This window comes from Mauremys reevesii, linkage group 10, assembly GCF_016161935.1.
Source record: "Mauremys reevesii isolate NIE-2019 linkage group 10, ASM1616193v1, whole genome shotgun sequence".
Lineage (NCBI taxonomy): Eukaryota > Metazoa > Chordata > Testudines > Geoemydidae > Mauremys > Mauremys reevesii.
This window is the reverse complement of record NC_052632.1, coordinates 42,111,884-42,136,896: the sequence shown is the minus strand read 5'-3', so window position 1 is coordinate 42,136,896 and position 25,013 is coordinate 42,111,884. Positions and strand designations below refer to the sequence as shown.

The window sequence follows — 25,013 nt, the reverse complement described above, 5'->3', positions numbered from 1 at the left end:
GGTTTGTTTACCAGCAGGGAAGTATTTGTCTACCTCCCCTTTCACACTGTTTATTCTTACTGTGCCTGTTGCCGCCCTTGGTACTTTAATGTATTTGCTTTTCCTTGTGTAAAGAAATTCCACCTTAAGGCCTTCAGTGCTTAACATTTCCTCCGCTTCCCAGTTGAGTGCGAGCCGCGGAGCAATTTCGGTGCCTGAAATCCAGAGTTAAGTGCCTTTCTCTCCGACATGGCACCACTGCGTGGCATGCAACCCCACTTAGCTGCAGGCACCTAAACTCACTTGCTGCCTAACTTTTCACTGTAAAAGTTTCACAGGCACCAAATTTTAGACCCCAGAGCATGCGACTACCTTCCTCTCTAGGCATCCAGATGCCTCTCTCTCACTCCCGACTCACTGAGATTCATGAACCAGGGGCAGGCAGATAGGTGTTCAGCTGCCTACATTGTGTGTGGGACCCAAACCAACACCTCTGAGCATGCTGACCATATCAGGTAACATCCAGAGGTGCCCACCTTGTAACTTTTAGCCTAGCGGTTAGAGCAACTGCCTGGGGATGTGGGAGATCCACATTCAATTCCTTCTTTCTGCTAGGAGAAAAAGGATTCAAACTAGGCTCTCTCACTTCTCAGGAAAGTGCACTAATCACTGAGCTATGAGATATTTGAATGGGGGTGGGGTGGAGTGGATCCTATCCTTTAGTGGAGGCTGTTTTAGTGTGGATAAATAATGAAAGCACAGCCACATGACTGTTCCATTGAAATACTTTTAGTGGAAATTGAGGGCACACAAAACCTTGTAGGATCGGGCCTTTATGCTGCAGAGCTGGGCTTAGCTGAGCCACAAATCTAGGCCACCTAGCTATTTTATAGCTCTGCTAAATAACAAGTAATGATCAAAAACTTCTCCTCCCATCCCCAAGCAGCAATACAGACCCGCCTCCCATTTCAAACATCAGTTCGATCTCATGACCAATCTTTACTCATTTATGAGAAACTGTCCTACCGCTGTCTTTTGCTGTGCAGCAGCCATTGAGCATAAGGGATGCAAAGAAGAGACAATAAAGCCTGAAAATATTTTTTCCCCTGCTATCATACATGGTTTAACAGGAGTTAATTTCCATGCCTCCTGATTTTTGCTGTATTTTTTTTTATGGCCATCCCCTTAATCCACTCCATTTACTAGCTGATAGAAGAGTTGTGAAGCGATTTAAAGAAACTTGAGGTCCATTCCAACTTTCCATGACACATGGCTCACCAGCTCCTCATGGTGACAAAACACAGTAAGAATCTGCTTGTGAATCATGTCAACTGTAAAGAAGAAACTACCCAATAAACAGAAATGATGTTGCTTTTGGACCACTTAGCAAAGGGTGGCAACAGCAACTTCTCCCCTCTCCATGCTGTAATCTCATTACTTTGATGAAAAGAGCTAGATAAGAGTAAGGCATTATCATTACTGGATAATATGATGTAGGAACACCCTCCCTCCCCTGGCCCCCCAACCCAATCATTTTGAAAACGTAACCCATCAAACAACAAACCCAATTCTACAAAACAGAAAACACTTGCTTTTTTAATTGGTATCTTTCTTTATTCTTGGTACTGTATTCTCCAAGTGATGTATTTGACTGGGAGGAGGGAGTCGGAGGTGGATTGATTTCTTTCCCCCTCTTATCATATACTGTAATGATCAAAGACGGAAAAGCATTCTCTCTGTGGGGGAGACCTAATACTGATATCACACCACAGACAGAAGTATTTCTGTGTATGAACTGAACAGCTAATCTGGAATGGATATTAGAAGTAGTGTCTGCACAACAGTGCTGCAGGGCAGAGGTGTGTCTGTGTGTTAGTTAGTTACTTCTTGGTAGCAGCAGGGACAACAAATAGGGAATGGGGAGAAAAACAAGCAAATTATAGTACCTTAGAGTGACCAACCCACTGTCCTGCCTCTGACCCACTCTGGCAGGCTGTCCAAGCAGTACAGAATGTTGTTGTTCAGCTAGGCAATATACTTAGCATAAAGTGACTCAACACTATTTTGTCAGACAATTCCAGGGCTTTCAGACACAGGTCAGTGGAACTGACTTTTCCCATGTATTCAAGAAGATAAAGAGAAAGCAGAGAGCCAGAGGCAAACCCTCCAGTCTGTCAGCATTGGAAAGTCTAACAAGGATCATAATGTAATGATCTTTAACACCCCCTCCTCCCAATCCCACAATCACTTCTGTTTATTTGACTGGGCATTTTGGAAGAATTCATTGGGCCGGATGCTCATTTGGTATGAATCAGGGTTGTGCTGTTGAAATCAATGGAGCTATGCTGTTTTACATAGGCTAAGGATCTGGCCCAATGCCTCCAGTGAGGTTGTTGGTTACATATTCATACTACTTCATTTTACACTGACATCTCACTCTTCCATCAACATCCCCTTCTTCTGACAATGGGCCCTACTTTCTTGGATTCCAGATGTAATCCAGTGCTGTAGCAAAAGCTTTTCTATTTTGAATTAGCCATTTATATTTGGTATGATAGACAAGTATACCAAGGACTAACAGCTTGATTGTTCAGAAAAGCCGCAGCTTCCATTGATATCAGCACCTCTGAAAAATAATCAGACATTACACTCCCCTCCCCGCCCCAGTACTGCTTTTTATTATGTATGAGAGGGTCAAAGGCTTTTTTCTTTCTCATTTTTTTTCCCCATTAGAAATATCAGGAATGTAAAGTCTGTTTTTGGGGGATTTTGCAAGAGAAGTTGTTGGCAGTCTCATATGTATTCTGAGTTGTCTTAAAACTTGACTGGAGGGGTAGAGGTGTGGAATCGAAGGCTCCCCCCCACACTTTTTGTAGGGTATTTGTACTAAGTATGTGTTGTTGAAAATAACCTTTATTCACTGTTTAAAATGCTTTCCACCTCAATCAGGTTTCACTTTCTTAGTACTTGTTTTGTCACTCTTCTACTAGTTTTCCAGTGGTTCAATCATTCAGGATACAAAAAATGTGTATTTCCAATTAAAAAAAAAAAAAAGAAAAAGAAAAATTCAGGCCTTTGTTAGACATCCTTAAAGCAGCAAAAGAGCAAAAATCACTTTTCTTCTTCTTACCTTTTGAGGCACCTTTAAATGATCCTCACCTTTACTTTTGATTTTGCAATCTCAGATCACAAGATATAGATATCCCAAAACCAAATTTTAGCAGTCTAACTACACAACTCTGCCCAAAATTCTATAACTTGGAACCACAATCAAAGGCAGGGACAAATTAGAGAGCGCCTAATTTTAAAAGGACACATGTATGTATGATGGATATCACTGAACCAGATTAGATTTAGACTAGCAATGTGCATAGAAAATTAAAAATCACATTGCTTACTGTGGGGGTGAGAGGAATCTTCACCAACCTAGTCTGAGATAGCCAGAAAAGTGCTTGAAGTAATAAAACTGCCTTTAAGAAGGTTCTGCTGAATGCAAAAAGTGATGTTACCAGTACTTAAGTCTGAAGGCTAGTGGGTTGTAGAGCAGACTAAGGCTTTTCAGTTGGGGTAGTGCAGGGTGTAGCCATGCTGGAGGGGTCACATTCTTTCTGCGGAAATTCTGTACACAGATATCTCCCTCAGGCACTGGGGGTGGAGACTAGAGGACTGGAAAGGTAGCTGTTGGAAGGAGGGACAATTACATTTAAGTCATTTGCGTGCAAGTTTGGCAATAAGAGATTTCCATTCTGCCCTCTTCCCTGTGATATAAGAAGGAGTGAGGAGCTGCAGTACTGGCTCCTGCTGTCCCCTAAAGTATCCCTGACACAGAGCCTCTGTGTTACAGATCACATACATTCCGCAGTCATAGCTGTTCTGCTGGGCAGGGGCCTTCTCCTCTACAAAGGCCACTTTGCCGCCTCTTTTTCCCAGAAATGGCTCCAGCTTCCCTGCCACCAGCTTGGCGTGGGCAGAATTGCTCTTACTGTGGGAGTCATAATGGGCAAAGCAGTTTTTGTCCCGGAAGTAAACCAAGAGGCTCCAATGGGTGCCCCCAGCAGCCTGGTTGGAGTTATCATTGATGGCCAGGAACACAACCTCCTTGTGTGGGAGGCCCAGCGGCTTCAGGAACATGGCTACTTCCTCCTGGCTGGTGGCACACTTGATGAACTGAGCCACTTCAGGGCTGACAAAGCATACTTGTTCGGAAAAGTCTTGGAACTGGTCACTAGCAAAGTACTCAAAAGCAAACCCAATGATGTGGTCATTAAGCCAGCTGGGGGGATCCAGCAAGGAAACATCCGACTGCCTCAGCAAACTGTCCACATAACTCAGAACAACAGGGTCCATTCTGCACAGGCAGGGGCCACAGCAGTCCAAGAAAGGTCAAAAGCTAAGATAAACCAAAGGGGATAAGATAAGTTACTATCCAAATAGGCTGCACCTTTTATACTGTGAAGGAGCAACTATATCTGACATTGAGTCATGTGAAAACTAAGGGACTTTCCCCACCTGTGTCTAAGGAATGAGGGTTAAATAATCTATCACATTTCAAGAAATGTAAAAAGGGAGAGAAGGGTGGTTTGCAAGTACATTTCCCCTACCCAGTGATGTGTGGTGGAGGCTGCATGGGGCCTCCTGGATCCCCAGGCTAATGCTAGAAACTGCATTGCTGTGTTCCCAATAATACATTGGCAAGGAAGGATGGTTCAGTGGTCAGAATGCTAGTCTGGGCTGTGGGTTCAATTCCTGCTTTGCCACAAGCACCCTGTGTAATCTTGGGCAAATCACTTGGTCTCTCTCTGCCTGATCTGTAAAATGGGTATAAACAGTAATTCTCTACCTCCCAGGGCTGTTGTGAGAATAAATACATTCAAGATGATGAGGTGATCGGACACTATGGTGATGGGGCCAGCTAGGTACCTAAGATAGACAGATGGATGCATGGCTCGTGATATCAGAACAACTACTTGGTCCATGCAAAACTGCTTGTCTTCCAGCTTGATGGAAAGGCAGCTGCCTGTAATGGGAGGAATACACTAAAGAAAAACAAGATTACTAACATGATAAGACTCCCCCACATTCAAGCACTCCTTAGGACCCAATTTAGCAACTTTGTTACTTCTTGGACTGTCTAAATCTATATTAAGTATGTGTTAATTCAAGATGTGCATTAACCCCAACTGAAATCCTTGCTTGACACACTTGTGCTCAAAGAGAAAGGATTTAGTAGTTCTACTGTTTACTGGTCTCCTGACTAATCATAAGGAAGAGGGGTTGTAAAAAATAATTAAGGATGGTTGCTTTAAAGAGTGGCCTACCTCAACAGTTAACTCATGTTGAGATTCTTTTCTGGACAGTTCTAGGTATCTATTTGCCCCACCACTAATTGACCCTTGCTTTTGCAGGCAAATAAAAACAACTAAATAACCCAACACTGCCCAAAATACCTGACCTAAAGAGAGATTCAGGTACCAAATTAAGATTTTATTTAAAAAAAGGGGTTTATAGAAATTTCTGGAATTCAACAGCTGTTTGGGGATTTAAATTTTCCTCTGTAATGTTGGAAACCTAAACACAAAAGCATTGTGTACATGTATGTATTCTCACCACGGGGTGAATCACAACTCAGCAGGTAGTTATGACCACGCCTCCCTTCCCTTACTGCAAAATAGGAAGGAGATTTTGGGTTAGTCCTGGTATAGAAAAAGACTGAGAACCTCTGGGTTAGAGCATAAGAACTGGGGTGTGAAACTGACTAACAAAAGTAAAATTGACTAATCTAATGTCAAAGTGAAATGAGCATTAATGAGACAGCATAAATAATAAAAATGAAATCAGACTTTTAAAATCAGAGATTTTTAAAACTCTGTATTTTTAAAAATATATTTTTTAAAAAGTATCAAACACAAGGAAGGTAAAGAGCTATTTAATAGTAAATAATAAGCACGGTCTGCACTTTCAAGCCCAGATTAGGATTTGCCCAGTAGAAGATTCCCTCTCCTGAGGGAAATTGTTTAGTAGTGTGGGGCTGACAATGACTTCTATGCCTCCCCATTTCCTCCCCTTGCCCAAGTATCTCCATGCCTGGTGATCCTCTACTGCTAAAACATGCTGGAATCCACAGGCTGCTCTACTTTTAATGCCGGGTACTGGGCTGACAGATTGATGACCCCAGAATCAGGGAATTGTAAAGGTGGCTTTAAATACCCCCCCAACACACACACTCCTGAGCCATGCCATGTGCAGCACAGAAGGAAGCCAGGATCTGGCCCTATACTTCCAAAGTGCTGTGCAAAAATTAACGTGTCACTTTAGTATGATTCATTGTAACCAAGGCAACACCTATCCATTATGATAGAAAACAGCTCCAGCATGGTTTGTTTACACATTAGGAAGGAGTGGATTTGGGCTCTTCCTCATGGCAACAAAAAAAACCTTTCCTAGGCTAGATATATGTAAATGAAGATAAGCCTAAAATTAACCTATCAAATCTTGGCAGGGTCCCTTTAACATGTGACTTTGCCAAAGAAAGCCTGTTAAATAGAATAACAATGGCATGCATGTTAAATGTGTAATATACTGGAAGGAAGATCCAAGGTAACCTGCATGAAACAGGTTGGATGTGTAATACACAGGAAGGAAGGCCCAAGGTGAAATATCTTAACTTTTAAAAGCCCATTATTATTTCTACTGAGTCAGACACAATGGTATCTGGGACCATTTCACATGTTAGTTTGGACTCAGATCCATTGTTTCCAAATGTAAGGAGCAAGTACAATGGAACAAACTGGAGTTTAGGACAGTAGAGAAAACATGGAGAATGCATTAAGTCTCCAAGACTACCAAACTCTAACTTAACTGAAATTCTGGATAAATGGGTATATACCTCGCAATACAGTCTAAAAGTGGGCAGTCTTTGGCCAGTCTGCTAATGAGAAACTTCTCAGATGTGTGCTTCATCTTTTCCCAGAGACATGCAGATCAAAACAGCAAACTTGCCAATCAAGCCTTGCAAGGATTAATGGTTGCATGATGAAGCTTGCATTCTGACCTTTGTTCTTTTTCCTCCCTGTAGCAATGAAACTTGGCTTTCCATTTTTTTTTTTAAGTAAATAATTTGGTGGCTTCCCACAAGCACTCTCTCTTCCCGATTATAATGAACAACACTTAATTGTTACTAGCTACTACTTTTAATTTTATTGCCATCTGGTATTTGTGAAACTGCTTGTAAGATCTGCATGATGACTCACCAGATGTATTGCAGAGCTGTAAAGGAGAACACTTCACAGACTCACATTCATTCCAGAGCCATTCAGCATAAGTGATACATACTGCACCACAAATAGTAGAGCCAGTTTGGAAAGTGCAGCTTTTTCTCTGTGAAACAGAACCTTCCAATTAGAACTAAAGATGAACTTTGTGTGAAGTTTGGATTTGGATCCAAATTTTTTTTTTTTTAAACAGATTAGGGGTGTTTCAAGTCCAAGTCACAAAATTCCAATCAGAACTTCCCACATGTCTTACGGGGAGTCTTTTTCAGCTCTCAGTTACAGATCTGACCTACTCTTTGTAGAGAATCTCTAGCACACCTCGTACAAATCCCTAATAATTTAGAAGAAATACCAATTGGCTACAAGGAGGACTACAGCAGTAATCAAGATTATAAACAAGAGTAATGCTCTTTGTTTTTTTGTCAAGTAGCTGGCTGAACTTGTGAAAGCAACATATACTTCTCTGCCTCCCTGCTGGGTAAAGCAACTGGGTATTGATTTTCTAAGAAATGCACATGGGCATGCCTTCTTTCTGAGTGGAAGTTGTAGATCCAGAGTATTTAGGGACAGAGGAAAGTAATTTAAATAGAAATTTGACTTTTATATTAATATTTGGGTTTATTCTATCAAGTTCCACTTCTGAAGTTGTCCAGATGGTTCAGTAATTTAAAAGGTTACTGTGGTACCTTGCATTAAGATGACTGAATTACCACATTAATATGCTATGTTCTTTTTTTCTGTCACATCTCAGTTATTGCAATCTTAAATGCTACTAATAACAAGGAAAAAAATTAAGACAGAAGTGTGACTCTTAATTTAATGGTGTCCCTTTGAACCCAAAATGTAGGGTGGTGGTGGTGATGTTTTACTAAAATTTTGCAAAACCTGAATTATTTTCATAAAACATAAATGAAGGCTTTTTAAAGTTGTGAACACAAACTGTGCCACGCTGTGCTAGTGCATGAGAACCAGGAAGTGAAACTGACTAGAAACTGACACAGAAAAAGTGAAAGTCTATTTTTATCATCTAACCTGAGCAAAAAAGAATAAACTGTGAAGAGTGAATCAGATATGGATAGAATATTTTAAAATATGTTGTTTATTGTGCCCCTTTAGCAAATCTACAAAATATGGAGAAAGCCCAAAAAGCCAGCGGAGGAAGATATTATCCAATATTAGATATAGAAACACTGAGGAACAGAGACGTTAAATGATTTGCCCAAGGTCATATAGGAAGTCTTTGGCAGAGATGGGAATATAATCTCACCTCTCAGACCCATGATTTAACCACACTACCATCCTTATAACCAATGTAGTTTTTGATAGCATATCAGTGCTTTTTCATAGATTCCAGGCCCAGAAGAGCCCACTGAGGGTTATCTACACTTCAATACAAAACTTATGGCACTGAGTCTCAGAGCTGAGGTCAACTGATTGGAGCTTATAGGGCTCAGGCTGTGGGGCTAAAATAGCAGTGTAGAGACTGGGGTCTGGACTGGAGCCTGGGCTCTAATACTCACTGCCCTCATGGGATTTAAGAGGCCAGGCTCCAGCCCATGTCTGAATATCTACATTGCCATTTTTAACCCTGCTGCCTAAGTCCCACAAGGCTATAGCCGTGCCTCGGGTCTTTTTATTGCAGGTTAGATGTACCCTGTGATCATCTAGTCTGACCTCCTATATGGCACAGGCCAGAAGACTTCTCCAAAATAATTCCTAGATCAGATTTTTTAGAAAAACATCCAATCTTGATTTAAAATAGAGATTCCACCACATTGTACAAATGGTTAATTTCTCTGTTAAAAATTTGCCTTATTTCCCATCTTAATTTGTCTAGCTTCATCTTTCAGCTATTGGATTGTGTTATACCTTTCTCTGTTAGACTGAGGAGCTAATTATTAACATTTGTTCACCATAAGTACTTATAGTCTATAATCAAGTCACCCTCAACCTTCTCTTTAAGCTAGATAAACTCAAGGAGCTCAACCTATCACTATAAGGCGTGTGATTAGAGGATTAGAAAACATTCTCGTGGCTCTTCTCTGAACTCTCTCCAATCTGTCAACATCCTTCTTGAACTGTAGGAACCAGAACTGGACACAGTATTCCATCAGCAGTCACACCAGTGCTTTACAGAGGTAAAGTAACCTCTCTACTCCTACTAAACATTTCCTTGTTTATGCATCCAAGGATTGCATTCTCTCTTTTGGCCACAACATCACACTGGGATCTCATTTTCAACTGATTATCCTCCATGACCCCCAAATCCTTTTCAGAGTCACTGCTTCCCTGGATAGAGTCCCCCAGCCTGTAAGTATGGCCTACATTCTTTGTTCCTCGATGTATACCTTTTCATTTAGCCACATTAAAATGCATATTGTTTGCCTGTGTCCGGCTTAGCAGGCAATCCAGATCTCTGTGTGTCAGTGACCTGTCTTCATTAATTATCAGTCCCCCAGTTTCTGTGTTATCTGCAAACTTTCAGTGATTGTTTTCTTCCAGGTCATTAATATTAAATAGCATAGGGCCAAGAACCAATCCCTGCAGGATTTCACTAGAGGAACACATCCATTCAATGATGATTCCTCATTTACAATTACAATATGATAAAATGGATTTAAAAATAGCTAACTGATGTAACGGTAATGTGTCATGTTCATTTGATATCTCTTTCTGATTTTTTAAAATCAAAATGCCATGCAGTACGAAGTCAAAGTCTCATTTTCAATGGTATTGAAATCTGATGGGATATTGATTTCTACTTTGTCATTGACTGTCCTGGACTACTAGCATGACTACCACCAAATTGTTGTTTGCAGGACATTGTTAATTTAATCTACATCTTCATATATGTCTGAGCTGCCTAATATGTTCTATTACTTAATTCCAGCACAATAAAACATCCTTCCAAAGTTATGAAAATTTACCAGCCCAAGCACGAGGTTTACTCATCCACCCCTTACAATAAGTATGATTATTATTTACAAAAAACTAATGCTATTTGAATAACTTATCAATTAAAGGTTATGCACTGTAGGGTAAGTCAAATGTCGCAGGGCTTCAGTTAGGTTCTAGATGGTAGAAGTTGAGGAAAATTTTCACAGTTCTGACATGCCTACATACAGAAAAGACCACATCCACAGACAATGCCTAAGCCCGTTTGTTACCAAAGCGCAGAGACCAGCCCGCTCCAGCTGCAAGATGGAATAGCATTTTTGGTATTTACATATCAATAAAGCAAGCCTTAGAATTCTACTTTGCTTCAAAATCCTATATGGCAATAAAAAGCCTTTGAACTTAAATAAAATTTACACAGGGCAGGACTGCAGCCATGGGCTTATATTTTACTCAAGGGTGGGGGCAGGGAAAAAGATGTGAGATCATCAGAGTAAAGCAATCTGATCTGGTGGAGATGAAGCTTGGTGAACAGAAGGGGAAAAATCACCTCAGATAAAATCAGAATCTGGAACTTAAGTAGAAAAATCAGAAAGCAAAGGGGATCACTATTCACTTATTTTTCAAGCACCATTTATTCAACAGAATATTGAAAAGGCCTAAAGAAAGAACACACTTAAATTGAAGTGTGCATCTTCCTCCTGAAAAAGAATACCATTCTGTATGGTGGAATTCAGTCATAAGAATTGCTTTGGGCACTATGTTGTTTGATCTTTTAAAAATAGTATCCACTGTATCTGACATGATAACATAGATATCAGGTGACATGGCTGATCCCAGTGTTTTTAGTAGGTATAATCTGAGCATTTACAAATGTAGTTATATAATATTAGACAATAAGAGGCTGTCATAGGATTGCTGTACCTCTCTGGGTGAGTATGCTGCTATGCCCCAGTTCCCCTTCTTTTGAAGAATCAAATGGCACACAATTTGTGTTTTAAATAGGTCTCCCCTTCTGAAGTCTGAAGGCCATTCAGCTCTTCACCCTTGTGTGTGGGCTCCCCAAATCCTTTCTGGCCCTCTTTCCAGGACTTCATAGATAAACTTGTATCACAGCTTTGCTATGCCTCCCTAACAAGGCTTCACAATAATCTTGCTTCTGCCCCAACTCCCTCTATATCAGGAGCTCTATTGATCCAGCCCTCCTCCTGTGAGGTGGCAGATTCCTGTTCACTTCTCCTAGTCAGGCAGAGGAGATGCTGAAGCCTGGGGTCTACTACATGCACCCCAGGTGAGTGCTCTAAGTTTAACCACTGTTCTAAATATGATAAAACTGCTGCTCTTCCTCTCCCACCCAGCTGTTTTGTGGAGTTAAGTATTGGGCTGCCTAAACGGCATGTGCTGCCTGATCACTAGGGCAAGGCAGGTGTGGTCACAAGCTGCCTATATCCCCCTGGTTGGTGGATCACCAGCAGATAGATGCCAAACCCTAAGAAAGTGGGGCTCATCACACTCCCCTCTCCCCACATCTCCCATGAGCTAATGTGGGCAGCTCCCCCTTTGAACTAAAAGAACCCAAAGCTGTAGACTGCGGGCGGGACATGCTGCAAGGCCCATGGGGAAGGCTCAGGCAGGGCATACAGGTACGGTGACCAGATAGCAACTGTGAAAAATGGGACAGGGGGTGGGGGGCAATAGGCGCCTATATAAGAAAAAGTCCTCCCAAAACGAGACTGTCCCTTTAAAAACGAGACATCTGGTCACCCTGCGTACAGGGGTGTGGCAGGGCTGGCTAGTTTATGGGGTAACAGAGACGGGGGTGCTTCTCGCATGAAACACGCGCGCTTTGTCCAAGGCAGGCAGCTCTCCCCGCGGGGTGCAGCAGGCACCGGCCCCTCCTGCCCGCGCGGCCCGAACAAGCGCTTCCCCACGAGGCAGCCCGGGGAACTCCCCCTCGGCTCAGACGCTGCGGTGACAAGCGCAGGGTGCAGACCTGAGGGGGTAACGGGGGCTCCAGCGGGGCGGGCTTTGCCCACTGAAGACAATTTGTGGGTCTCGAACCGCCCGGGAGGAGCCAGAGCGTCCCCGACCCACGCCAGGGAGGGGCCCTTCCCACACCGCCGCGCCTCACCTGCTACCTCATAGCCCGGGCACCAGCTAACCACAGTAGTCCCGAGCCAGCAGGCCCCTGTCGGTTCGGTTGCTAATGACAGCCGTAAAGGTAGAAAAAACACTGTCGTAAACCGGCATCGCGCTGTACAAACCCCGTGGCGTGGACAAGGGAAGGGGGGGGTGTCAAACTGGCCCCGCCCCTAAAGGGGGCTAATTAGCATAGGGCTCAAAAGGAGGCAGCGAAAGCGACGCAGAAAGCTACTGCGCAGGCGCAGAAAGGGAGCACGGACGCCGCAGATGGCTAGAGCGGAGCGCGGCTGGAGAGCGGGACCTGGGCTAGTAGGGGGAGTGTTCTCCCGAGGCTGTGGGGGAGGGGCGGATCCAGTGGCCTCAGGGGAGTGGCGAGGGCGTGTCTGAGTAGCGTGGCCGTGCGGGTCCGTGCATCTGCTGGGCGCGCGCGCCGGTGTGTGTCGCGCGCAGGCTAGTTGGGCAGCGCGAGACGCGCAGTATCTGTGCGAGCCAGGGCGGGCGGGAGCTGGTGCCGGAGGAGCCCGGAGAGCGACCTCCCTGCCAGTGCTTCCGAGCGAGCGGCTGGGGCAGCGGGGAGTGAGCTGAGGGATGTGCCGCGTCCCCAACACGCAGGTGAGAGAGCGGCCACTGCTGAGGGAACCTAAGAGACCGGCCCCCCATCCCGCGCGGGGCGCGCCCCGCCACTGCCCCCCCGCCGGGGCCCGCCCAGCTTTCTCTTCCCTACGTCCCGGGAGGGGGCGGAGAGCCCCGCCCCCCCACGTCCCTGCATCGCCCGCGTGTGGGGGACACAGCCCCGTCACGGCCCCCCGTCCCTGCATCCCCCCGGGTGTGTGGGGAGGGGGACGGTCCCGTCCCTAGAGCCCGCCGGGTGCGGGAGGACAGCTCCGCTACCACCCTCCCGTCCCCCCAGGTGTGTGCACGTTTGGGGGGGATAAACCCTGACACTGGTGTTCCTTCCGTCCCGTCCCTGCATCCCCCCAATGGGAGCAGGGAACCTGACCTGCCACTGCGCCCCCTGTCTTTCTCCCTTAGGCGGGTTTTTCAGCTTCTGTGTTCTTCCTCTCTTCAATCCTTTTTTATAATATCGACCATTGCCACCCCAATAAGTGTAGTGTCTTTAGTTGTACCCTTGATGCTGTTAGGTCTCTTGCACGCATGCCTTGTGACTCCCCCGGCAGAGAAGACAAGTCTTTATTGGGGTGGGGTGAATAAGACGATGCATTTCAGATGGGTGGGGTTATGCCCCGTATGTTTTCTTTGCTCCCTTCTCCCCCACGCCGTGGTCCTGTGCTGGTGCCATTGCCGCTTTTATTAGGGGAGGGGTATGCTGGGGCCCAGGGCCTCTAATGGGGAAGGGAGTGTAAGATGTGTGGAAATAGTGAACTGTGTGCAGAGGCCACGATTTTTGAACTTGGGTGTCTAAAGTTAGACACCTACATCAATATTTAGCTAAATAAATACCTTAGAAATAGGTACCTAAATACATGTGCTGATTTTCAGAGGTGCTGAGTACCCACATCTTCTGCTAACTGCAAAGCTTTTCCATTGAAGACAATGAGATTTGCGGGTGCTCTGCATCGGTAAAACATCTGCTGTTTATATAGGTGCAAAGTTGTGTGTTGTCTTGGGTATCTGTAGGCATTGTTTTGTGAGCACTAAATGGCAATGCTATATTCCAGCTGTGCAATGAAACAGGTTTTGCTTTACATTAAGAAAAACTTCATGCATCTTTTCATTTGGTTATTGTTACAAAAGGTAGTATGGCCTTGTAAAGCAAAACACTTAGTGTTGTGGCCCTATCTGTGCTATAAAATCCACCATATTAGGTACCTGGTTACAACATTTTGATTTTCCAACATGGTTAATACAGGGTTTGGGCTTGCAAGCTAAATAAGACTGACTGTGTTCCCAAATTGTGCTACACCTTTGGACAAATCATACCTCTGTAAGAGGATGATAATGATGCTGCTCAGTTGCTGAATCTGTGATGGAAAGAGTAAAATTAAAGAGCAAAGGGGAGAAGCTATTTTCAATTGGCAACCTATAGAAGAGGTCTCATTGTTTTTCCATATGTCTTTTATTAGAGTTGGATAGATTCCTTGTTACATTAAGGATTTTCTCAAAACATTTGGTTTCTTTTACTGTCGTTTTACACTGGATAGGAAATAAGGTAAGTTTCTTTTTTGGCATGTCAGAATAGTGGCAGGATTTGTTGCAATACCTAAACACTTATGATTCATGGTCAGTGTTTTGGTGATGTATTTGTTTGTGCTGATGCTTCATTCTCTGTGTTGCTCAAAGGGGAAAGTGGAGAACACTGCAGAGTAGACTATCATCTATTAGCAAGTTAGCAACATTAGTGTCGTCAGTACAAGGCTAGGAAATCACTCCAGGCAATAGATGCTTCAAATGATATTCCAAATGGTTGTTAAAGGATGCAGTATCCTGATTAATTTTTTAGAGGAATACTTTAAACTATGGCAAAGTGTGCATAATATACAGTGGACAATATGTTACCTCCTTAAATTTATAATCAATTATTTTATTTTGAGTCTTCATTGAGTGTTGTAGTTTTTGTGAAGCAAGCTTAAGTGATGAGTTTGTTTTAAGGTAGAATGATGATGCAGATGGAAAAAATAATATTTTTGCCTTAAATGCTTTATCAAAATATTAGTCTTTTCAACCATAGTTAAAGGTGGGCGGAGGATTCACTGTTTGTCTTTTTTTTTTTTCCTGACTTAACATTAGTGTTTACGTAATGTATTTTTATTAGGGCATGGCTATTATAGAGGTGTTCTGTGATTTAAATGTTTTTTAAAACAGTAAATGGAGGTGTAAAATGTAGATTTGTGAATAGAATGTGTTCTCAATGAAAAAACAGAAGACTTTTTGACACTAGTGTTGGTTTTTTTTGGGGGGTGTGTGGAGTAAGGAGAATTTCCCATCATTGGTAACACTAATAGGAAAGCTAGCATAGACAAGGAATCAGGTGAATGCTGGTAATATAAATACTGTGTCATTAGATCTGTTTTGGATAGGGTTCGATAAGATATTAAACACTGTTGCCTGTGGGGAGTCTTGTCCTAGGGTTTCCAGTGTTGATGCCACTAGTGGATCTGTATAAGGAGCAATGGGGGAAATTTTTGCAAAACATCTAGTGTAGACATAGCTCTGGTGTCATACTTCAATAATATATATTGTGATGGCCTTTGCTATTATTCAGTTAACTTATTTAGCAATTGCAATAAAAATAGACTGTAATGCTAATAAATAAGAGCTGCATTTAAACCTCTTTTAGCCTCTAATTTCGATGATACATCCTGATTTTTCAGTAAATGCAATATTCTTAATGTACAGTACTTAACTCCTAGCATGAAAGGTGCCTTAATACTTCACCAAGGTTTTGAGTACTGTTCTTCTAGGTTAAAAAAAAACAAACTATTCTTTTCATTATTCTAGAATTTTTCTTATGTGTAGAAAAATGTCTACTTTGCTTTAGGAAAAAAGAGGCTCCAAACAGGATTTGCTGTAGTGTCAGTCTAACTTAAGTGATATAGAGGAGTTTTTACAGTATTTAGCTGTCCTTGTCCTTTTAGTGTTGGAACAGTCTTGCTTATGAATATTTTGGCAGTGCTAATTTCATATAGTTACATGTTGAGACTAGTAATTTAGAATATGACCAAAAGTAATCATGGCTTTCAGATAGTTTGCTGTAGTGTATGTTATTGTGACTGTCAGACTAGCGGGCTGTGTCTGCTCTATACTGGTACTACACAATAGAGCAGGGGTGGCCAAACTTACTGACCCTCTGAGCCACATACAGTAATCTTCAGAAGTTTGAGAGCTGCAGGACACGTACAACCTGCCCCATGGGGCAGCATCTACCAGGGCGCAGGGCTAAAGCCCGGAGACTCCTCTCCCTGCAGGGCAGAAGTCCCTATCTCCATCATCCCGCAAGAGGGAAGAAGTTCCGAGTTCCCCCACCCAAAGTCTGGTAGATGGAGAATAGGAGAGAAGCATGATGGGGATCCGCAAGCTACACTTTAACTGTAAAAGAACCGCATGCGGCTCACAAGTAACGTTTTGGCCACACCTAGAGGATAGGAGCAAGCGTAGTGAAGAATGTTTATATAAAGATAAGTATTGGAGAAAGTGAATTAAAGCTCAGTTATAAGAAGAAAATTTAGTGCTCTGTTTTAACTTGTGAAGTTGATTACTGAAAGTCACTGTCTACAGTTAAGTTCAGTGATATAATTAGGAGATTGTAAAACTATTTTTCAAAATATAGTTTAAACCTTTGCTTCAGTTTTCATAGTGAAGTGCTAAGAATTGGATTGTGAATCTTTTCTTCCCCTCAACTCCAGCAAATTTTATATAGCAAAGGGGTTTTGCACATCCTCAAGATGATGACTGGAGTAGACTAAGGCACCAATCCTGCAAACACTTAAACAGATTACTGTACTTGCCTGTAATTAAATAGGTGCTTATATCAGTGAGGCTGCACCATCACCCTGTACTCAAGTGTAGAGCATCCCTCCTTTAGTGTTCGAGTATAGAATTAGATAACTAATATTTCCTTTAGAGATCACAAATGTATGTATTCATTAATCTTGCTTACCATGGCTTTTTTCTCTAATTACTTGAGAATTAAACTTGCTCTTGTTCCTAGGGACTATTGCTGTGTTAGGGTACATAGATCCTATTCTGGACTGCCCTTCCACAGTTCCTATTGTAGCAGGCATGCAGAGCAGCCTCTTCCCAGGTTTCTCCCAGTATTCCCTTCTCCAGCCTAAACAAACCCAATTTTTAAAAACTTTCCTCGGAGGTCATGTTTTAATCATTTTTTGTTGTTCTCCTCTGGACTTTCTCCAATTTGTTCACATCTTTCTTGAAGTTTGGTGCCTGGTATTGGACACAGTGCTCCAACTGAGACTTTACCAGTGCTGAGTATAGTGGAAGAATTACTTCTGTGTCTTGCTTATAAAACTCTTGCTAATACATCCCAGAATGATGTTCACTTTTTTTTTTTGCAACAGTGTTATATTATTGACCCATATTTAGTTTGCGATCCACTATACCCCTCAGATCCTTTTTTGCACACTCCTTCCAAGCAGTCATTTCCCATTTTGTATTTGTGCAATTGATTATTCCTTTCTAAGTATAGTACTTTGCATTTGTACTTACTGAATTTCATACTATTTATTTCAAACCATTTCTCATTTGTCAAGATCAGGATTAGAATTCAAAATGTTCTCCAAAGTGCAAAGTTGCAACCCGTCCCAGCTTGATATCATCCGCAAACTTTATAAGTGTACCCTCTATGCCATTGTTCAAATCATTTATGAAGATATTGAATAGAACTGGACCCAGGACAGATCCTTGTGGGACCCCACTAGTTATGCCCTTTGAACTTGATTGTGAACCATTAATAACTGCTCCGAGAGTACGGTTTTCCAGCCAGTTGTGTATCCACCTTATAGTAGGTTTGTCTAGGCTACGTTTCTCTAGTTCGTTTATGAAAAGGTCATGTGAGACAGTATCAAAAGCTTTACTAAAGTCAAGATGTATGACATCTACTGCATCCCCCCCATTCACAAGGCTTGTTACCCTGTCAGAGAAGGATATTAGTTAGTATCTTAATTCTTGAGTTTAAATATACTCTGTCTGTACTCGTGTTCCATAAATATTTATTTAGTTGCTTATTTTCAGTAAGGGCAGGTGAATAATTTATGAACTTTGGGACCTAGCTAATGAGCCTATATCTCTCTAGTTTTTTGCAGTGTTATACTGATAGCAGTCACAATGGAAGTGCAGTAAAAGCTATTTATCTGGCATATTGAGGGAATGGTAAACTTTCGGTTAACTAAGAAGGAGGGAGTTTGAGTGCGGGGCTGGGAGTTAGGGTGCAGGTGGGGGCTGTGGGCTCTGGGAGGGAGTTTGGGTTTGGGAGATGGGTTAGGGCATGGGAGGGGTTTTGGGGTGCTTGATCTGGGGGGCACACGCAAGCGGTGACCTGTCCCTGCTGCTCCTAGCTGGAGGCATGGTTAGGTGGCTCTGCGTGCTGCCCCCACCCCGAGTGCTGGCTCTGCAGCTTCCATTGATTGCAACCCTGAAACTTCTCCCGCGCTCCAACCCCTTCCTCACACCCAAACTCCCTCACAGAGCCCATGCCCGCCCTCCTTTCTGCACCCCAGTCCCAGTCCCACACCCTCTCCTGCACTCTGAACCCCTCATGGTCGTTCCTCCACGTAGGAGCAGCAGGGACATGTTGCTGCTTCCAAGGAGTCACGCGGAGCCAGGTAGAGAGCCTGCCGGCCCCGCGCCAACCGAATTATAATCCAGACTTTCTATGAAAATTAGAAATTCTGGTTTATAGAGCTTACTGGATGATACAGGGCCGGATAACACAGCTTTTACTGTATAAGACTAATTTAATGCCATTTAATCAAGATGATCCACTTGTGAGGCCCGGATCCCATCAATCAAAAGTAGCAACTTTGAAACAGCTTTCAAGTAAACTGAATCAAAACTCAATTTCAGCATGGGTCATTTAATTCTGCTATTAAAATAGATGAGCAAAAATTAATATAATGTAATGTATAGTTAATTATATTACACATATTGTATATAGTTAATACAAGTATAGTATATTTTAGTTGCTTTTCCCTTTGGAACAGTATTGAAATTATGGCTTATAAAGTTTGATTTTTTTCAGTCCTTCATTTACACCAAAAAAACAGGTCTTTGTAATTTGAAGGGGTCAGCAGGAAACTAATACAAACAATAGACCTGTTTCTGGTATGATCTGAACGTGATGATATCTATAGGTATGAGCTAAAACTTCAGTAACTAGGGATGTTAGAAAACTTTTCGCTAAACTTTCCAGATTGGGTTGACAAATGTAATTGTTTAGTGTTGTATGACTAAATTCTTTTTTAGTCGAGGATAATTAAAATAATTTTAGTCAATATAATTCATAATTACACACAAACTAATAAAAGAATGTCAAGGTTGCAAGGTCAAGCACTCAAAAGTTAGGAAATGGGAGAATTAGGGTAGTCTGTGCAATCTTAATTCAACTCCCTTGGGGATGTATGCATTATGATGTCATGTAATTAAAGACTGTCACAATTTTTTTTTTTACACGGGACCACTTTCCTTCCCCAAACTGGATCTTGTTCCCTCTGCATTCAAGTTAGGGATGATTCTTCCTCCATGCTATCAGGGTGGCTGCAGGGATAGCATTGAGAGCACAGGGGAGACAGTCTCCTTGTCTGGCACCACAGCAGCTCCTGGCAGCTATGAGGAGCAATTGCAGAGAAAATCCTATTGAATCCTTACATCTTTGGGCTAGAATATGCCCAGTACAGAACAATCTTCAGAGACTTTAGCTGCCAAACTCTAACAATTCTCTCTTGGGCGTATGTGAACTGAGACTTTTCGCTTGGCCAAACTTGGGTGGTTTGTTGTTTCCATCAGGACGTGCTTTTTTTTTTTTTTTTAAATGGGAAGGCCATCCCTTGTGAAACTTCAAGTCTCTGCTGCAAAATATGGAGGCACAAGAGCTTTTTAATGAAACAGTCTTAAGAACTTGTTTTTAACATGGGCAAAGGAAAATATTTTGCCTGATTTCTTCTCAAAAACAGCTGAAACACTTTTGCTGAAATTTTCAAAACAAACAAACAAAAATCAGCCATAGGCAGACACTCTGGCATGGAAAATTTCAGCTCAAATGGTAAGAATTTGGCAATGTAAGACCCGATTTTTAGTTGCTTCTAATTGAAAGTGTTGGGCAATCTTAACTGTCGGCCTCTCTACCCAAGCTGCCTATTATTCCCTTTCTAAATGAGCTGGAATTATAATTAAAATTAAATATGAAATATTTTAAAGCCTAAATAAATTAAGGCTTTTTCAGTGCTTTGGGAGAAACAACTATCTGATAAAACTATTGGAGAGAAATTTGTTAACTCTTACATGTGATTATGGTGTATCTAAGTATTGAAACATTTATTTGGTATATGGTTTGTGTGACTTGCATGTTTCTTTCCAAAAGTTAATCTTCCAAAATGGTGAATATTTCAGCCTCTGAAAGCCAGATATTTATTTTGCTTAAAAATAAAAAGCCTTGTATTTCACTTGCTAAGGCCTCATTCCTGCAAACATGTATTTGCATAGCATTGTGCACGTGACCACTTCCTCTGAAGTGAATGGGACTACTCCTGCGGCTAAAATAAATGTGTATACATATTTGAATTAGGTCTTAAAATTTCAGTTTTGTGATTTCCCCTGGTATGCCTCTAGGGAAAAACAAAATAATAAGTTCTGCTTTTAAGCAGATGGTTAATGTACTCTGAGATAAAACTTGTTAATTGTGTGATCTTCCTGTTACATAATGGTATAAAAATACATAGCTGTAATTTTCAGGTTAGGTGACTCTGGGGTTATCACAGCTCATTGCACTAGTGTCAGGTGAGTGAGTTTCTTATTGGGCTATTAGAGTAATACTTCTAAGCATACATATATAGAATACCAGAAACAATGTGGTGGAATTGTTTCCAGATTGACCATAAAAATTACCTTAGTCTTTTGTCGTCTTTATGCTAAATTTTTCCACAGAGTTCATATATGTGGTATCTTATAAGAACATGTGTTCAGGATTTAGATTCCATAAATAAAATAAACATGCACAGCTGATGCCAGATGATGAAGAGGGGGGGAAAAGGGAAATTGAGTAGTCTTTTGTAAAGGTTCTCTGCATACGCTTCTCTGTATATTTTAATATTGTCAAGTAATATAATAATGAGAGTTGACTATCTTGGTGTACTTATAAATTAAGCATTGTATTAATATTTCAAGTTTATATTTTAGGAATCTTTGATATAGGTCAAATTAAAATGAACTCATACTTTAGATGTGGGGCTTTGTGGAAAATGACAAATTATTAGATCTTATATGAATATTGAATTGCGACTGAGATTATTAGGAAGAGATGTAACACTGCTGGCTTAATAAGTGTAAAAACTTTTTAAGAGTTATGTTTCTGTATGTATTTTAAATGCAAATTATTCTGTTAGAATTTTTTGTAGTGGGGTGGGATTGTCTGACAGGTAGCCATAAAGCAGTTGTATAAGTAAAATGAGAACTGGCTGTCCTTTCCACAGATACCTTTTAATTAAAAAAAAAAGAAAAAAGAAAAAATAGCGTATCCTTTATTATTATCCAGTTACAAAATCCCACCTCTGTTTTTTTACCTTAGATTTTTACATTTTATTTTCAGGGAAGATAGCTTTATTAAGACATCATTACTAGATGCAAATACCCAGTAAAATGCTTATTTGCCTTTCAAGCAGGTTATCAGAATTCCTTTAGTCTCAGCAGGGAGGCATTTCACCCCTTTAATCCGTTCCATCGTGATTTTACCTCATTCTGGCTGAAGATACCTGATAAGTCAATGCGGCTCCTCTGCGAGCCAGAGGTGGTGTTATGAGCATTATGAGGCTCTCTTTCCCCTACAGGGTCTGAGAGTTGCCTTTGTGCCAACCTCATCTCCTGCAGGCTTGAGGAGCAAGAGACAGAGACCGGAAACAGAATCCAGATTTCCCACATTTCTGGTAGTGCAGAACATTATAATTAATCATCAGGTCAGGCCCTTTTAATTAAGTGCATTTAACTTCAAAGGAATCTGAGGATGTATAATGTCTGTCACTAGCAGCACACAGAACCTATTTTGGTAGTCCTTGTGACTCTCACTATTAATATATTTTACTATAGGGGAAGCTGTTAGTGACCCCTATCTTTAGGTTGTCTGACACTTTCCATTATGAAAGATTCTTGTGAGATTCTTTTTGAGAATCTGTAACACCTCCATTGTTTGCAACAGGTCTTTGAGATTCAGCAGGGAAAAGACCTTAGGGTCAGCAAAATGCCTTTTCTTTGTCCCATGAAATTCTATTGAGATTTAACTGAATTATGAACTGTTGCAAATCACAGCAGGGCAACTGTGATTTTTATTTGTCAAGAGAACTGTACACTTGTATTCTAAAGAGCTGGGCTCATGCTGCTGCCTCAACAGCAGCAGTGCATATTGCCCTGGGAATGCTTCGGAGGGTGTGCTGGAGCAGGCTACTCTTGCTCCGACGTGGCAGGACTGGACCACCTTCTTCCCCTTGATCTGATGCATGGGCCAAATCTCTGGGGACACTACCCCACCTCCTGCATGGTAGTGTGTGAAGAGGGGGGTGGTACTCTTGACCACCTCCTGCACCTAGCACAAGGCACCAGCAGTTTATCTTTCCCCTTCTCTTGGATAACAGCTTTCTTCAGCCAGCTAATGTAATTAGTCCTTTAACCCAAGTCGTAAAAGTCTCTTCTGCGGTGCTGAAGAATCAGGATTCAGATCCTGATGGTGCACGATGTGATCAGTGATCATGTAGTCCATCATTCCCTGTGAATTGGGGGAAGCGATGCTTTATGTTCTCAGGTGTGTAGCGATAAGAATGCAAATTAATAAATTATATATAGATTACAATATAGTTACTTGATGTTGATTGTCATAAAAATTAAGCAAATGGTTCAGATGTTCTCTATAAAACTTATCAGTAAAATAAGGTTCTTGAAACTCAAGGTTTGGAATTGGGGTGGGTGGGAAAGAGAAGGGAGGTGTGTGTGAGAGAGAAATAAAAAAGTCTTCCAAAGATTGTATTCAATTTTGTTTCTATCCTGATGGATGATTATTTATTTTTTTTTTTTTTTTTTTTTTTGAAAAAAAAACTTCCATTACTCTGGATGCTTTTTTAACAAAAAAAAAAACACAAAAAAAATATAATATATAATCACATAATTATATATATATAGCTCTCCACAATAATAATCATAACTTAATTGTGACTTATCTTCCATCCCACTTGCTTCATCACTACCTCTATCAAAATATGGAAAAAGATGTGAGAAAATGCAGAAGCAAAGATGTTATTTTGAAGATAACCAGGTCCCTTATTATTATTCATTGTTGTGTTGTATTAGTACTCAGAAACCCTAATCAGGATTGAGGCCCCTATTATGCTGGATGTTGTACAAACACATTAAAAGACCCGAAGAACTTATCTGAATAAAGATGTGATGTAACAAGTGAGTATAATAGAGAGCAAGGTAATGAGCAGGTTTCAAATGAGTTTTTTTTTTTTTTTAAATAGAGAAATTGAAGATACTGATGTCAGTAACAGATAGAGGTTGAAGGTTTTTTTAGTTTTATGAATTACTTGAGGTTGTGCATTCCACAAAGTGTGGCAGGAAAAATATAAATTTAAAACCAACATCTTAAATTCTGTTTGGAAAACTAAGGTCTTGATCAAAGATGTGATCCATTATCAAAGTGCTAAAGGAACAGGAATTCTCAGTAGTGGACTCTAGGGTGAAATGTGAAAAATCAGGACGAGGTGGGGGGTAATATTAGCCTATATAAGAAAAAGACCCACGTGTCAGGACTGTCCCTATAAAATCGGGACATCTGGTCACCCTAGTGGATTCTCAGTTGTTCCCTATTCATTCCTGTTCATTTTTACCACCAAATTCAGCACAGGGTTATTCAAATCCATGCTTGCATTTATGACAAAAGTTGCCTTTTTAGCACCTGTGGATGTGCAGGACACATCACTATTTACCTCTGCCATTAGAGGTGCTTAAGTTTCTTGCTGGGCCTTCTTTATTTTCAATAATTTTCACTCCCTTTTAGGTCTACTTATTCTGGGATAAGAAGTTGATTCTGGCTTGATGAGGCTACACACAAATGTATCTCACAGTTTTAGGAGTCCTTGTGCTCAGACCATCTCAACTTAGTCTTCAACTTTCAAACTTTTTAAAAATGAATTATATTGGAGCGTTCAGCTTCTCAGAGGGGAATAAATCTTGGTTTTTTTACAAAGTGTATGAGGTGACTAGCTTGTTCAGTATCTCTGTTGCTTCTTTCTCTCCATTTCACTAGAATTCTCAGGGACTTCTGCAGACATGTGGTAAGGATGATGTTTAAACAAACATTAGTTCTTTGACAAATGGTCTGCAAATTGCATTTTTACCTATGAAGAGACATAAACTTAAAAATCTTTAAATCTACTGCTTTTGAAGTATTTTTAACTTTCTAATGTTTCATGTAACACCTAAGGTTATTGTAAGTGAAAGACCAGAGAACTCTCTTCTTCTAAAATTTAATAATAATTTAATTTTAATAATTGGAGATATACCTGTCTCCTAGAACTGGAAGGGACCTTGAAAGGTCATTGAGTCCAGCCCCTTGCCTTCACTAGCAGGGCCAAGTACTGATTTTTGCCCCAGATCCCTAAGTGGCCCCCTCAAGGATTGAACTCACAACTCTGGGTTTAGCAGGCCAATGCTCAAACCACTGAGCTATCCCTATATTGTCTATATGTGGGGATTTTTCATACTTCAACAGAAGAGAAAAATGTTTTTAAAAATATGATTGTAAAACCACAAAAATTTGCCGGGAACTCAGTAGCAAGTAAATATCTAAAACCACTTCTAATTCAGCTTTGAAATTGACTTGATTTCTGGTTGAAGCCATATCTTTAAGTGAAAGCTTGATCTAGTAAAATTTCATGGTGTACAATCAACTGCTATTCAACATCTCTGTCTTTCTACCTGTTTGTCTTTTATGTAGGGCTCCAGCCTAAAGATATTATGGTGATGTAGACAATCAGTGTTCACTTGTGACTC

At 41.2% G+C, this 25,013-nt stretch overlaps 2 protein-coding genes across 4 annotated transcripts in view; one reads left to right on the top strand and one right to left on the bottom strand.

Annotated features, from left to right (window-relative positions):
* Window positions 1-1,577: 1,577 nt before the first annotated feature.
* On the bottom strand, window positions 1,578-12,434 carry SENP8 (SUMO peptidase family member, NEDD8 specific). Of its 3 annotated transcripts, none has more exons than XM_039491529.1 (2): window positions 12,277-12,434; window positions 1,578-4,369 (listed from the first exon to the last, which is right to left on the bottom strand). In XM_039491529.1, exon 2 carries the CDS (start codon window positions 4,324-4,326, stop codon window positions 3,688-3,690), a length of 639 nt encoding a protein of 212 aa, XP_039347463.1. In that variant the 5' UTR covers window positions 4,327-4,369; window positions 12,277-12,434; the 3' UTR covers window positions 1,578-3,687. The 3 variants fall into 3 exon arrangements, with proteins under 3 accessions (XP_039347463.1, XP_039347464.1, XP_039347466.1); XM_039491530.1 differs by having other exon boundaries at window positions 12,284-12,421; XM_039491532.1 differs by lacking the exon at window positions 12,277-12,434 and adding an exon at window positions 4,900-5,049.
* The window catches only part of MYO9A (myosin IXA), a 467,296-nt gene continuing 454,705 nt past the window's right edge, over window positions 12,423-25,013 (top strand). Inside the window, exon 1 of the mRNA XM_039491520.1 lies at window positions 12,423-12,899. The gene's annotated coding sequence lies outside the window, so the exon portion shown is untranslated. The remainder of the gene's footprint in view (window positions 12,900-25,013) is intronic.

Excerpts from the sequence above, each read along its gene's own strand:
- SENP8 (XM_039491529.1), bottom strand. The coding sequence starts at position 4,326 with ATGGACCCTGTTGTTCTGAGTTATGTGGACAGTTTGCTGAGGCAGTCG.